We start from the raw sequence: 15,237 nt of genomic DNA on the forward strand, positions 1-15,237 counted from the left end.
TGATCAAGAATATATATACTTTGTGGGGTCTGCCACGCCTCCTTCTGTGTGTTACATACATTCGCACAAAACTAGTATAGCCTTTCACCCTTTGGGTACAGGCTATAACAAGAAAGGAATGCTAAAGTCGAGCAGACTCAACTCTTAAATACCCTATATCACCCCAAAAAAAAAAGAAATACTTGTATAATTAATTAATTAATTAAATTAAATTAATTTAATTAATTACATACATACATTTCAATCAGAATCGTGTCTATGCGTGTTTGCGTATTTGTACATATGTATGTATGTGTGCGTTGGGCCTGGTTATATGGCTATAACTTTCTTTCTGATCAACCTATCATAATGAAACTTGGTATACAGATATATAAATACCTACCTACGTGTTCCATGTAATATACCCTTTTGCCCTTTGGGTACAGGGTACAAAAACCGTTAAAACAATCCTCTATGCGTATGTATCTAGCTCTTATAGTCTCTGAGATCCAGGTGTTCATACGGACGGACAGGCAGACAGGGCTAGATCGACTCGTCTTGTCATGATGATCAAGAATATATATACTTTGTGGGGTCTGCCATGCCTCCTTCTGCCTGTTACATTTTTCATTTTAGGCGTATGTATCTGACTTGACTAGTGTCGAATTGTATCACAATATAGGATATTATGTGCACATAATATCCTGTCAGCCAAAAATTTAGTAAAATGAAATGTTGTACAACACTTAACACAAACACCCCAATCTTCGTACACTATTCCAGCGCGGTAAATGACATGCGCACTGTATTTGTTGTGAAATCGCCTCCAAAGCAATTGCTCGGTTAGGCACGCGACCGTCTACATTCCCTACAAAACTGAACAACAATCTAAGAACGTTTACAGTCGTTAGTCGAAACTTGTCAGATTCTGAACTAAATTTGAATATTGAGCCAAATTCACGGCCATAACCAGACCGACTTAAGCGGATGAGAGCGTGCGTGACCAATGAATATTACAATTAAGTGTCAATAATTGTTATAGCATATTACCAGTTAGATAATTACAGTAAAAGAGGACAAATGACGTACTAGTAATGTTCCTTCGGCAAATTTTGGAACGCAAAGTGAACACCAACAGTGCAACCCCAACGACGAATGTGATGATTGAAAACAGAAGTGCACTGCCTAACTACAGACAAGGTGAAAACTTATATGACATGCGATTATCATGCAGCTCCGATGATAAGGACAATAACAATAACCATTCTAATATCAACACTGAAATCGTGAATAAGCCCCCACGTCGAGCCGTGTTATCTACGGGCACAGTGCAACTCACACCATTGTGGGAGCACATTTTACGTACCCGTCGTCTTCCCGAAGCAATAGGTCTAGCGAGCATATACAATGAATTTTATGAGCGCTTGCGAGATCCGGAATGGCAAGTGCGTCAACATGCCCTCCGAGTCCTTGTCGACGTGCTTGTCGTGATGCGGGCCGATGCAGACAGTCATATGGAACAGCTGACAACGCTTCTGGTAGATAATCTGGGGCATCAGGCCCCCACTGTCCGAAAAGGAGCACTTGACTGTCTGCGTGTCTATCTCGCCGAGACGTCCATACCTGAAACAGTGATGCTGCACATATTAGAAAGCGGCTTCGACCAACAATCGCAAAACGATTCCTACGGGCGCTTAAGCTGCGGTGTATTATTATCCATTCCAGCGTTACTTCAATCGATTTTGCGCAGACCTCAGCGACAAATTATAGTACAGCATATTATGGACCGCCTAGTATTGCGAATGGGCCAATTAAAACTGCAAGAAATCACTATAAAGGTATTGAACAAATTAAACGAGCTCTTGGGAGTAACTGAATTTGAGGAACACATGACTAAGGTGGGTAAAGGCAATGCCATCACACAATACTTGCAGCTTTGCAAATTATACGGAGTCGGTGCAAAAGCTGGCGCATGGCGAGCACTTCCGCGTGAGACCTACTGGCCAATTGGCCAGGAAGTGACGAATCAACTGATGCCGGTCATGCTCCCGGACAGGGGCAAAGTCATTATGGAAACCGAAATCAAAATAAATGACGACACGTTGACCATGCGTATACTCGAGGCCGACACCGAAACCGAGAGGCTCGATAGTCCGATGCTTACTTTACCTAGCTGCCACAAAAGCGGAAACTCTCAGAGTGAGCTAAGCTCGAGCATATTGCAGATAATAAGTGACTCAGATGTTGAGGAGCTGGCTAATTATCCATCAAACCCGCTTACCGCGCCTAACACACCAACGCGTGCATTGAAGCGAGTAACTTTTGGAGGGGAGGTGGTTAAAATGCGAACACCTGACAGCGATGTACCTTCCTTGACCGGCAACTCGAATAGCAACAATACAGTTGCACAGGCTCACCCCAGTTCTGAAAAGATCAATTTTACTACTCACTATACGCAACCCATGCCCACTCCAATAAATTCTCCTGAAAAGGCGGCCCAAGTTCTAAATATTCCACTCCACCTTGACATACCTAGCGATAATACGAAACCTTTAATATGTTCTGGTAATAAACTTTCGACTCCAGAGCACAATGGAAGTGAAGGCAATGAAAAACAACAGTTAATGTCAAACAATAACTTAATAAAAAGACAGGACTCCAACTTGAGCCAATCCCTCTTCACGTCCGCCCATCGCAGCCCAACAGGCCCAGTTAATATCAGTCCTAAGGTGCCGCACAAGCAAATTGAGGTTTTGCATAATCTCCAGCGAGACCCTTCGCCACGGCTCCTGCAACGTAACGCAAGTGAAGATAGTGGTTTGGTTAACACCGAGAACAAACTGCTCTCCAGTGCATCTATAGAGTCATTTGTTTCACCAAAAACTTGGGAAGATCTTGATATTGTTGGCTATAAAACTATAATGAATCTCCGTTCTGGGGTAAGTTGTGCGCTTAAATTTTCTTCTTGCTATGTCAACCATAGTTTGAATACTATTTGGCCTAATTGGAAGCTAAACCTACACGCACCTACAAAGTCACATAAAAAAAACACACAAAACTCTTAATGTATGTTACCCCTAGATGTAAATCTACCACTATCGACATAACTGGGTCACTAGAATATAGGTGTACAATTTCGTATGCGTTAATATTTTTCCTTCATAAAATCACCTTACTTTATTAGTGACATGACACGCATTAATATATACATTACTCATATCTGCTTGCATACATTCTTCGACCCTGGGCGTCACTTTTTATGCATTTTTAAAAATAGCTTCCTGTCAACTGCACGCACATGTTTCCATACCACTACGACACGCGTTTGTATAAAACATGATAGCATCTTTAAAACCTTAAAATCTGCGCTCTAGATATATATATATATATATATATATATATATATATATATATATATATATATATATATATATATATATATATATATATATATATATATATATATTGCAATGCAATGATGATTTGTGCATCATACGTCTCTTTGCATTTTAATAAATCATACTATTTTGAATACTTCATATTTAAATTAAAAACCCGCTGTTTAAATCATAACTATCTGATGCTATATACTCATTGTAAAAGTTGTTATATACATATATAAGTCGTATTCTGTGCTATATTTGGTAGCTTTTTTACATACGTACGAGTATGTATTCGTACTATACATAAATTTGCTGTGCCCGGGCCGGTCAATCATTAAGGTGCACGCGATAGTCATAGTACAGCAGCAATTCACACACAGGCTTATCGTGTCGTAATATAATAGTAAGTAACTTTATATGGGGTTGAGAGATTAAACTTAGCAGCGACAGAGACCAATTTCAAAGTGGGACAAGAACTGGGTCAGCAAAAGCACAAAAATAATAAAACAATAATCAAAAGTATGGAGCATACCAAATATAACACAACGTATAATGGGAGAAAGCGGTAGTGTGAAGGTAGGAAAATGATGGAGAGCAATAGAGGTCTTTCTTCGTTGCTATTTTTCACAATATTTCTGGGAGGGTCTCAATTACTGAGATGTCCTAAATAAAAACTGTTACCAATAAAACTCAATTAACTCACCTGTCGTCCAGGACTGGCGCAACCGCTTGAAGGCAATTACTGAGCTGGAACTGTCGCTCCAGTCTTCGAGTACATTGGCATTGGTACTGCCCTACTTAGAAAGCGTACTTCGGACCCTGCTTTCCTCAGAGCGCCACCATGAAGTAGCCAATGAAAAAAGAGGAGTACTCTCAAATCTTATTTCGCGGCTACCACTCGATAACTTGGAGGATCGTACACTCCAAATAATAACTGGACTATGTAGACAGGACAATGCTGGAGCGAATCGGGTGTGCAAGGCATTAATGCAGCGCCTGCCGGCGGGAACTATTGTAACCAAACTAACATCTCCCGAGTTATTGCATGGCAAAAGCTCCAAGGTAGTACCACCCATCGAAGCCGCATTAGAGGAATGTCTAACATTAGTTTTTATGTTTTCGAACAGTTCCGCAAAAATGCCTTACAAATGTCCATTTTCGCTTTGAGGACTTCTCCCAGGACATGCTTCGATATTAAAAATCTTACTGCACAAGCAGTACACTCATTACTTAATCGCAAGCGACGCGTACGGCAAGCAGCCCTTGAGGTGCTTACTGTGCTTGCAGGTATATCCTCAGGTGATCAAATACTAGCGATTGTCGCTGATGTACTAGACGATAACGAAGTCAGTTCCTCATTACTGGCGGCCATAAAATCGAGATTGTCGCGTCGTCAGACTACCAGCGTTACTGGAGATGATTCAGTGTTATATTCCGTCGATCACAGCAATAATGAACGTTATGGAGCCGATGTAGATTGGATTATGCAAGGCGAGAGTTCTGCCTCCCCCAATGCCATTCGAAAACGTCCAAGGCGTTACGCCGACAAACCGTGTGCACTCAATGGAAATTCATTGAAAAACACGCCAGAAAACAGGTATGGTCAGAAATATAAATTTAACAAGTAGATAAGCTAAAGTCGGGTGTCCCGATTTTGAAATACTCTGTACATATGTGTAGAATAATTATGGGTGTATGTGTGTGTCTGTGTATGTCTCGTGTGCCTGTGCTAAGCAGTAAAAACAACAACAGCTGCGGGCGCTGCTTGGTCATACATACATATATGGCTATAACTTCCTGTTAAAATAATCACTTACTGGACGTATTTTCCGAATTTCAATAAAAAATTCCAAGAAACACAGGAATTATGGAAAACACTAATTGCGGGGGAGAGGGAGAAGGGAGGGAAATTCCAAAATATTTCTACGTATTCACATAAGGCATGTGGGACTAAAATTTGGTGTCCATAGCTTTTATAGTGTCCGAGATATGGGCGATTATACAAATGGAAAATCGGGAAAAGCCCCATAGGAGGGAAGTGGAGGGAAAATCCAAAAAATAAAACAAACTCGTATAGCGTACACACATAAGGCATCTTTGTGCAAAATTTGGTGTCTCTATCTCTTATAGTCTCTGAGATCCAGGTGTTCATACGGACGGACAGACAGACAGACAGGGCTAGATCGACTCGTCTTGTCACGTTGATAGAGAATATATATTCTTTGTGGGGTCTTCCTCCTTCTGCCTGTTACATTTTTCAGCTCTCGCAAACCTAATATACCCTTGTACATTTCATGTACAGAGTATAAAAATGTCCAGTATAATAATGCTATTGCTATTCATCTAATTGGTACACACAGCCGTCCCTTGGATGAAATTCTACAAAGCCATTCCTTTCATTCGCCACCTGAAACTTTGGCCAATAATATGGTACGTACGCCTAGTACCTACTTTGGTACAGAAAAGTGTTAATATCATATTTAATTTATGATTAATTTTGTTATGTTTCCTTTTCAGGACTCTTTACATTTCCCAAGCTATCAATTCAAAAAGTCCAACGGTAAGGCATTTTAAGTTAATTTTTGGTAAACATAAGTGATATTTTGTCAATCTCAGATGGTCGCATGCTAGCCAAGGCTTGCACAGATACCGATAGCACAGCAACAACCTGTAGCAGTGGAAGTGACAGTTTTACGCAATTAACCTCCAGAAATTTGTGCCCCAACAGACAAAGTTCCCGGTAAGAGGATATACATAATAATGCAATTTATTTGCTAATACGTTGCAAAAAGATTTCCAGCTTTGAAGCACCAACAGTTGGATGTAATTAATTCCCTCGGCAATGCACAGCGTGTGCCTCAACAATTTGGATTTGAAGATCGAGCGAACATTGATGTGGATTGCTACCCAAAGTTTGGTTCTAACAAAACTAAAACCCACCCAAATGCCCTTAGAAAGCTTAAGCACAACTGTCAAGCGAACCATATGAACTATGATTCAGGAAGTAAGTACCCCTTGTTTATACTCTGTACATGAAATGTACAAGAGTATATTAGGTTTGCGCGAGCTGAAAATGTAACAGGCAGAAGGAGGCCACAAAATATATATCTTTTTGATCAGCATGACAAGACGAGTCGATCTCTGTCCGTCCGTCCGTCCATATGAACACCGGGATCTCAGAGACTATAACAGCTAGGGACACCAAACTTTGCACAAAGATGCCTTATGTGTATACGCTGTGCAAGTTTATTTTATTTTTTTAATTTCCCTCCACTTCTCCCTATGGGGGATTTCCCGATTTTTCATTCGTATAATCTCCCAAATCTCAGAGACTATAAGAGCTAGAGCTCTCCCCCGCAATTAGCGATTTTCCATAACTCCCGTATTTATACTCTGTACATGAAATGTACAAGAGTATATTAGGTTTGCGGGAGCTGAAAAATGTAACAGGCAGAAGGAGGCGTGGCAGACCCCACAAAGTATATATATTATTGATCAGCGTGACAAGACGAGTCGATCTAGCCCTGTCTGTCTGTCTGTCCGTCTGTCCGTCCGTATGAACACCTGGATCTCAGAGACTATAAGAGATAGAGACACCAAATTTTGCACAAAGATGCGTTATGTGTGTATTCTATACGAGTTTGTTTTATTTTTTTGATTTTCCCCCCCACTTCCCCCCTATGGGGGTTTTCCCGATTTTCCATTCGTATAATCGCCTATATCTCGGAGACTATAAGACCTAGGAACACCAAATTTTAGTCCCAGATGCCTTATGTGCATACGCAGAAAATGTATATTTTGGAATTCCCCTCCCTCCCCCCTCTACCCCGCAAATCGTAACTCCCGTAATTCTTGGAATTTCGAACTAAAATTTTGGAAATACCCCCAGTTGGTTATTATGTGTCCGTATGCCAAATTTCATTATGATAGACCGATTTAACAAGAAGTTATAGCCATAAATATATTTGCTGATGCAGCGCTGCCCGCGGCTGTTGTTGATGTTGCTGTTTGGTTGACTGCGAAAATGCTTACACAGACACGAATAGATGCGCATAGGCATACATACACTCACACAGACGCAATTGCTATGTAAATGTGCAATTATACACCCTTTACGTGAGTTCGAATACCGATCAAATTTTTTTTTATTTTCTTAATTTTTTTTATTTTCTATAATTATTGTAAACATATGTGCAGAGTATTTCAAAGTCGGGACACCCGACTTTAGCTTTTTTACTTGTTTTTTATTAATACCAAGTCTAAAACTTTTGTTTTTATTTAATATTGATTTTTGGTTTCATCATTATCAATACGCATGTCGCCTTTTATATTTTGAGAACAAGCAATTCAAGCCATGTTAGATCACATCTGATATTTGGAACTTCTAGAATACAAATACATTATCAAAATCAGAATCGTATCTATGCGTGTTTATATGCGTGTATGTATGTATGTCTATCATTTCCTTCCAAATTGACCTTTCATAATGAAACTTAGCATACGGACACATAAACACTAACAAAACAAAGACAAACTTGATCTGCCTGGGGCTTAGGGGAACCTAGATACCAAGTTTGGTAATTCTAGCTCTTGTACCTTCTGATATCCTTGCGCTCATACAGATGGACTGACGGCATGGCTATATCGACTCGTCTTGTCATACTGATCAATAAATAAAATCGCTGGCCATGCGCTGCCTGCAGCTCTGCCAGCAGCGCTGTCCGAAGCTGTTGTTGTTGTTGCTGCTTTGGTTCAACTTTGTGCTGTATACATACACGCATAGACACGATGATGTAAATGTATGCTTTTAAAACTGTACATAAACATGTCTTCTATGTATGTATTAAATACATTTTATTTATTGATTTAATTAATTAATTCAATTAATTAATTTTTTGATAATTAAATTTTTTTTTTTTTTTTTTTTGCTTTAATTTTTCTTTTTTTGTGGAGAGTACAGACTGTTTTACTGTCGGGCTTGCTTGACTGTAGCGTTCTCTCTTGTTATACTCTGTACATAAAATGTACAAGAGTATATTACGTTTGCGGGAGCTGAAAATGTAACAGGCAGAAGGAGGCGTGGCAGACCCCACAAAGTATATATATTCTTGATCAGCATGACGAGACGAATCGATATAGCCCTGTCTGTCTGTCTGTCCGTCTGTCAGTCTGTCCGTCCGTATGAACACCTGGATCTCAGAGACTATAAGAGATAGAGACACCAAATTTTGCACAAATATGCGTTATATGTGTACGCTGTGCAAGTTTGTTTTATTTTTTTGATTTTCCCCCCCACTTCCCCCCTATGGGGGTTTTCCCGATTTTCCATTCGTATAACCGCCTATATCTAAGAGACTATAAGACCTACGGACACCAAATTTTAGTCCCAGATGCCTTAGAAAATGTGTATTTTGGAATTTCCCTCCCTCCCCCCTCTCCCAAGCAAATCGCGATTTTCTCTAACTCCCGTAATTCTTGGAATTTCGAACTAAAATTTTGGAAATACCCCCAGTTAGTTATTATGTGTCCGTATGCCAAGTTTCACTATGTATATAGACCGATTTAACAAGAAGTTATAGCCATAAATATATTTGCTGCTGCAGCGCTGCTCAAGCGCTGCCCGCGGCTGTTGTTGATGTTGCTGTTTGGTTGACTGCGAAAATGCTTACACAGACATAAATAGACGCGCATAAACATTCATACACTCACATAGACCCAATTGCTTTGTATATGTGCAATTATACACCCTTTACGTGAGTTCGAATACCAAAAGAGCTAAAATCGATCAAATTTTTTTTTTTTAATTCTCTTACTTTTTTAATTTCTATAATTATTCTAAACATACTTGTATGTACAGAGTATTTCAAAGTCGGGACACCCGACTTTAGCTTTTTTACTTGTCTTTATTTATTTTGTTAAATTTTAAAATTTATCCCGCACTTTAAGTGAAAGCGTATAATATCGGTACTATTAAAGTTTGTTGTACGGAAGGAAACATGGTAGATGCTATGCTATCATTTTGCAAAACAGTGATATCAAATTCATTTGTCTTAATCATTACTCCTTCGTTAAAGCTGTCGAACTGATGATAAGTATTGCATGTAGTAGACAGCCGTATATACCTCCATTTTTTCTTGACTACAATTTATTTATTATTTATTTACTATAGTTATGTCCAAAATTGTTTCCTTATATTTTATTATAAGTAATTACTGCAGTCCCTCGATAACGATAAACCTATGTTCCACAGATAACAAACTGAAGCCATTTAGGATATTTGAGGAGCACAAAAGCGGTATGGAATTAAGGTAAGTTTATAAAGAAACATATCAATATACTTATCCGGTACGTTATACCAAATTGTTTAAGTACCAATTGTTTAATGTTTAAGTAAAAAGTACTTAACCTTCGTAATTGAATTTCTAAAAAAACAAGTAGAGAAGCTAAAGGCGGGTGTCCCGTGTAAAGGGTGTATAATTGCACATTTACATAGCAATTGCGTCTATGTGAGTGTATGCATGTCTATTCGTGTCTGTGTGATCATGTTTGCAGTCAACCAAAGCACCAACATCATCAACAGTTGCGGGCAGCCCCTGGGCAACAATTATATTTATGGCACATAGTGCATCTTGAACCAAAATTTTGTGTGTCTAGGTCTTATTGTCTCCGAGATATAGGCGATTATACGAATTTTGGTGTCTCTAACTCTTATAGTCTCTGAGATCGAGGTGTTCATACGGACAGACAGACAGACATAGATCGACTCGTCTTGTCATGCCGATCAAGAATACAAGGTGCATTCCAAAGTAAACAGGACTTTTTGAATCTAGTGCCCCCTGGAGGCGCTATCTATATGTCGACTGGAGCGTTAGAATCTGCTATCTTAATCGATTGTCCAGTGAGAATTTCATGACATTTCATAGACTGGAAGTGAAGTTATTGCGTTTTAAGAGTCAGTATGTTTGTGTTATCGGTGCGAAAATGAGCTTTGAACAAAGAGCCAACATTAAATTTTGATTTAAAATTGGTAAAACTTTTACCGAAAAGTTTTAATTGATGGAACAAGTTTATGACGATGATTGCCTATCCCGTAGCAGAGTGCACGAGTTGTTTCAACGTTTTCAAAAATCAGCCGAAATCATCATTGAAATTGATTGAAATGGAATTGAACATCTCCAAAACATCGATTTATCGCATTTTGACCGAACATTTGCGCTTAAGAAAGGTGTGTGCACGGTTTGTTCCGCACAAATTGACTGACGACCAAAAATTACTCAGAATCCAACATTCGAAGGCCGATTATTTGACCAAAAATCACATTTTAACCATTAACCACTCGCCGTATTCACCTGATATGGCACCGTGCGACTTCTAACTTTTCGGAAAAATGCATTTGCCCATGAAAGGAAAGAGTTATGCAGACGTAGAGGCCATTCAAAAGGCTTGCACCGGCATACTGGCGGCGATACCGGCCAACGAGCTAAAACACTCGTTCGACATGCTTTTGGATCGTGCAAAAAGGAGACTATTTTGAATAAAATAAATTGATTTGGCCGAAGAAACCATTTGTTCTGTTTTTTTTTTAATGTCCTGTTTACTTTGGAACACACCTTGTATATATACTTTGTGGGGTCTGCCACGCCTCCTTCTGCCTGTTACATTTTTCAGCTCGCGCAAACCTAATATACTCTTGTACATTTCATGTACAGAGTACATGGAGAGCATCTGGATACCAAGTTTGGTTATTCTTGCTCTTGTACTTGCTGAGATCCTTGCTTTCATACAGATGGACGGACGGACAGACGGACATGGCTATATCGACTCGACTTGTCATCCTGATCAATAATATATTTACAATAATATATATACTTTGTGGGGTCTGCCACGCCCCCTTCTGTGTATTATATACATTCACACAAAACTAATATAGCGTTTTACCCTTTGGGTACAGACTATAAAAATTTAAGAATTGTTAAAAAAAAAAATTAATTAAATTACATACAAACTATTCTATACATACAAACATAAGTGGAGACATTTGTTTACATATGTATAGCTTCAGAATCGTGTCAGCAGCACCAACAAAGCTGCAGGTAGAGTTTGGGCAGAGATTACATTTATGGCTATAACTTCCTGTCAAATTGAAATATACCGACTCGTCTTGTCATACTGATCAATAATATATATACCACACATCCTTCTGAGTGTTACATACATTCGCACTAAACTAGTATACCCTTTTGCTCTTTGGGTACAGGGTATGAAAAGCCGGTGTGCCCTCTACCCCAAGGGTGAAAGGGTTATTAGAAAGTATAAATGCTAAAGGTATGTATGAGGCAGAAGTAGACGTTATACGGACTCTGGACGAATCGAATATCCCCCTGACCGTCCGCACGAATACATAGAAAATGTAACCAAAGTATTCAATAGTTGTACTAAAACCAAACACACCAAATTCTCCCTTTAGGGTAAATGCGTAAATAAACTGAATGCTAGAGACGAGCAGGCCCAACTCTTAAATACCCACTCTATGTGGCTATGTGTATGTATGTGTGTACAACTAAGAGGTGCAGAGTTGAGCCAAAGCAGCAACAACAACAATAGCTGCTGGCAGAGTGGGATCAGGCTATTTCAGAGTTAGCCCAATCCATTTCTGTATACATTTTGTGTTAATCCAAATGCCTGTTTTTGAAATCGTTCTCCTCGAAAGGAATAGTGGTTCAAACCACACTGCCGTTGGATGAAGCCTGTTTTGAATACACTCACGTCGCATCCGATCACAAGATACCCTTTTATCTTAAAGGAAGTGTAGTAAACATTTAAGTTTGCGTACATAGGTATATGCAGGCATTCATATGCCAAAAAAAATACAAGTATACCTTCGTATTTTAACAAAGGACTTACAGCTGAGCTTTGCCGCACAGGTGCCACCAATTGTATTCCCGTTCGCCGGCCGCCTTCGCCAATATACGAAGAAAGCCGAGTGTGACTAAGAAAGCTTTCGTTTGTAAAATACAAACTCTTACAAGTATTGCGGCTAATACTAATGTTAGACCAGTGGCCAGCTTTTCTATATAAGTGTAAAACAATACATACATACATACATATGTAAATGCTAGTCGGTTCAACGTCTGAGTGTGCAAGTGCATGTGCGTGTCGCTGTTCATTGTACATTTTCGTTTGAAACTTTCGCATGTTAGTATTGTATATTAATGATATGAAAATGTAGTGTCATAGGTATGTCATAGGTATATGTACATATACGTGTATATGCACGAATAGTATCGGCATTGCCTTCAGTGAGACCACCATCTGCCAACGAAGTTGCGGGCCTTAAAATTGTTCAAAATAGTTGCAAAGCAATCATTTAAATAAGTATTAATTGGAAAAATGGAAAATGTATATCGCTTTAAAACACTTCTTGCGAATTTGTTGCGCATTTCGCTCAGAGTGCTGCAGGAAAAGTGGATAACAATGAGATTAGCACTAAGGCAAGGCCTGTGTTGTGGTCGCAACCTGCGTATATGTTTAGGTTTTTCTCTGTTTGAACGGCCAATAAGCATAAAACGACGGCGAAGAAAATCGATGAAAATTGATAAAAATAAAAAAGATATCACCGAAAATTCGACAGTTCTGTTTGTGGAGTCGTCGACAATAGTAAATATGTGCGAACTCTCTGAACATCATGCTGACGGTGGCTCCAAAATAATTGCGTGAGTTGTAACATGGGGCTTTACATCATAATCATAATCAAAATTAATATTATTATTATTTATTTCTTAAAGTTTTCGAAAATATTTAAAAACAACTATAATTTATTTTACAGGTCGGAAGGCATTTTCCAAAACGAACCGATAATAGCTGTAGAAGAAATCGCTCACACAGAAGCAAATGAACCACTACAAACGAATGACCACGACGACGGCTCGCCTCTCTCATTTAAGTCTTTTAGTTATTCACAGAAGTCTACTGCCTCGGCAAAATCAAACACAAGCAATGAGATAAGTAAACCACCCGCAAGCTGTCCATCCCTTACTGATAACGGACCGACCGACGAAAGCACTACTATAGCCGAATCGATTAATGAGCTCATAATAAAAGATTTTGTTGCCAAGGATCCTACCATGGGAGAGTCAAATCTGACGCGAAATGAAAGCATCACAAGCTTACATAGCAAGTCGGAAAGCATTAAGACCCAACTGGAGGACGGAACACCTCAGCTTTCACGCGCTCAGTCCATGAAATCGCTTGCTATTGAAGAGGAAATCGAGGATAGCAATAGCTTTGTAGTAGTTGAGAGGCTTCAGCATGAGGTGGAGTCAGCGGCTATAGATTTGTCGCCCGGTAAAATGTTGCAGGATTCAAAGGGTCACAATGTGGAGCCACTGACCGTTGCAAACGAAAACCAAGGGAGTGCGAACTGTTCGAATGATAATTTGTTTCGAAACTCGCGAAGCGTCTCGCTGGACTCTTTTTATGGCACCCGAAAGCAAGAATCGCTGGACACCAGCACAACAGACAACAGCTCACAGTCTGGCTCGCAATTAGGGAACAGCAGTTTGTCGGCAAAGCACTCGTCACTCCAACAAAAATCAAAGACCTTATATTTGTTACGTCACAAGCGCCGTGTTTCGCCAGTTAAGCAAGCAATCAAGATTTCCCAGGCAGATCTGTTTCCGCAGAATATGACGCGATTTGAAAAGCCACGCGAAGCTCTACTGAAGACTTTCGATCAGCTAGACTCTCGCAACTGGGAAGTTAATATGGCCGGCTTAAAGTCCATTGTGTGCCTGATGCGTTACCATGGAGAATATCTGGAACAGCACATGCACATGACATCTATTCAACTGACACGTTCTGTGCGTAATTTGCGCTCACAGGTTGCACGTGCCGCTTGTCAAGCTGCAGCTGAGCTGTTTGCCATCAAGTCCAAATCCTTGGAGGTTGAGTGCGATGATCTGGTCTGTGCTCTGCTGCATCGCACTGCCGACACGAATCGCTTTCTTCGCGCCGATGCCACTCGAGCACTAGAATCAATGGTGGACAATGTACAACCTCCCAAAGTGATAAACATATTGACTATGAAGGGCGCTCAACACCAGAATGCATTGGTACGTACAGCTTCTGCAAAACTTTTATTCAGGTTGGTGGAGCGCCTGGGCAGTGATCGTGTCTATGCCATGAATCGTGAGAGCCGAGACAAATTTTTCATCGTGGGAGCAAACCTACTGCTCGAGGGCAGTTTAGAGACGCGTAGCTATGCCAAGTCGCTATTTCAAGCCTTATCCCAGCACGATAGTTACCAACGTTTACTTCTGGAAACAATTCCGCCGCGCACTTACAGAAATGTGGAGAAGACACTAAGAAATATTTCGCGTTAAGATTGCCTCTGTTTAGAAGATACTACGAAGCATTAGTCATACGTTTTAATTTTATCTTCCAAATGTTTTCATTATTGATCGAAAGAATGTGTTTTATTTAATATATTAATTCAATAACATCATTTTGAAGGGTAAAGGTGGGTCCAACCCCTCCAATGCCCACTGGTTAATGTTGCTCTACAACTATCACACATCTTTATATTTTAGAATACAAATTTAACAATTTTACTTATTTGTGAAAACTAGTACCTACTAAAAAACAGTTCCTATGGCGTTGTTTATACATACTTACATATGTCCCAGCATTGCTGTTGATAAAGGTAAATGATGGCGCATACAATTGTTTAAAATTAGTTTTCTTCAGACCGGCCATAATATAATACCAGAGAATTACGCCCGGCTTCAATAGTTTTCTTCTTCAAAAAGTCACATTATATTTTTCTCTGTATCATTGTTAAAATTGGCTACATATACTTTATAATGAACGTTTGATA

General features: G+C 39.6%; 1 protein-coding gene across 2 annotated transcripts; it reads left to right on the forward strand.

The window, feature by feature from the left end:
- Positions 1-823: 823 nt before the first annotated feature.
- Positions 824-14,926, forward strand: LOC115628620. Of its 2 annotated transcripts, XM_030524806.1 has the most exons (10): positions 824-974; positions 1,037-2,918; positions 4,077-4,424; positions 4,490-4,959; positions 5,723-5,792; positions 5,880-5,922; positions 5,979-6,102; positions 6,155-6,366; positions 9,613-9,670; positions 13,189-14,926. In XM_030524806.1, the coding sequence occupies exons 2-10, from the start codon at positions 1,074-1,076 to the stop codon at positions 14,741-14,743; spliced, it is 4,725 nt and encodes a 1,574-aa protein (XP_030380666.1). In that variant the 5' UTR covers positions 824-974; positions 1,037-1,073; the 3' UTR covers positions 14,744-14,926. The 2 variants fall into 2 exon arrangements, with proteins under 2 accessions (XP_030380666.1, XP_030380665.1); XM_030524805.1 differs by having other exon boundaries at positions 824-2,918.
- The last annotated feature ends 311 nt before the right edge of the window (positions 14,927-15,237 follow it).

This window comes from Scaptodrosophila lebanonensis, unplaced genomic scaffold (assembly GCF_003285725.1).
Source record: "Scaptodrosophila lebanonensis strain 11010-0011.00,11010-0021.00 unplaced genomic scaffold, SlebRS2 tig00000118-arrow-arrow-pilon, whole genome shotgun sequence".
In the NCBI taxonomy this organism is placed as follows: Eukaryota; Metazoa; Arthropoda; class Insecta; order Diptera; family Drosophilidae; genus Scaptodrosophila; species Scaptodrosophila lebanonensis.

Bases quoted from the DNA above. Each gene is read 5' to 3' on its own strand.
- LOC115628620 (XM_030524805.1), top strand. From the start codon at position 1,074: ATGTTCCTTCGGCAAATTTTGGAACGCAAAGTGAACACCAACAGTGCA. The intron at 2,919-4,076 runs GTAAGTTGTGCG...CCTGTCGTCCAG, and splicing joins TAATGAATCTCCGTTCTGGG to GACTGGCGCAACCGCTTGAA. The intron at 6,103-6,154 runs GTAAGAGGATAT...CGTTGCAAAAAG, and splicing joins CCCAACAGACAAAGTTCCCG to ATTTCCAGCTTTGAAGCACC.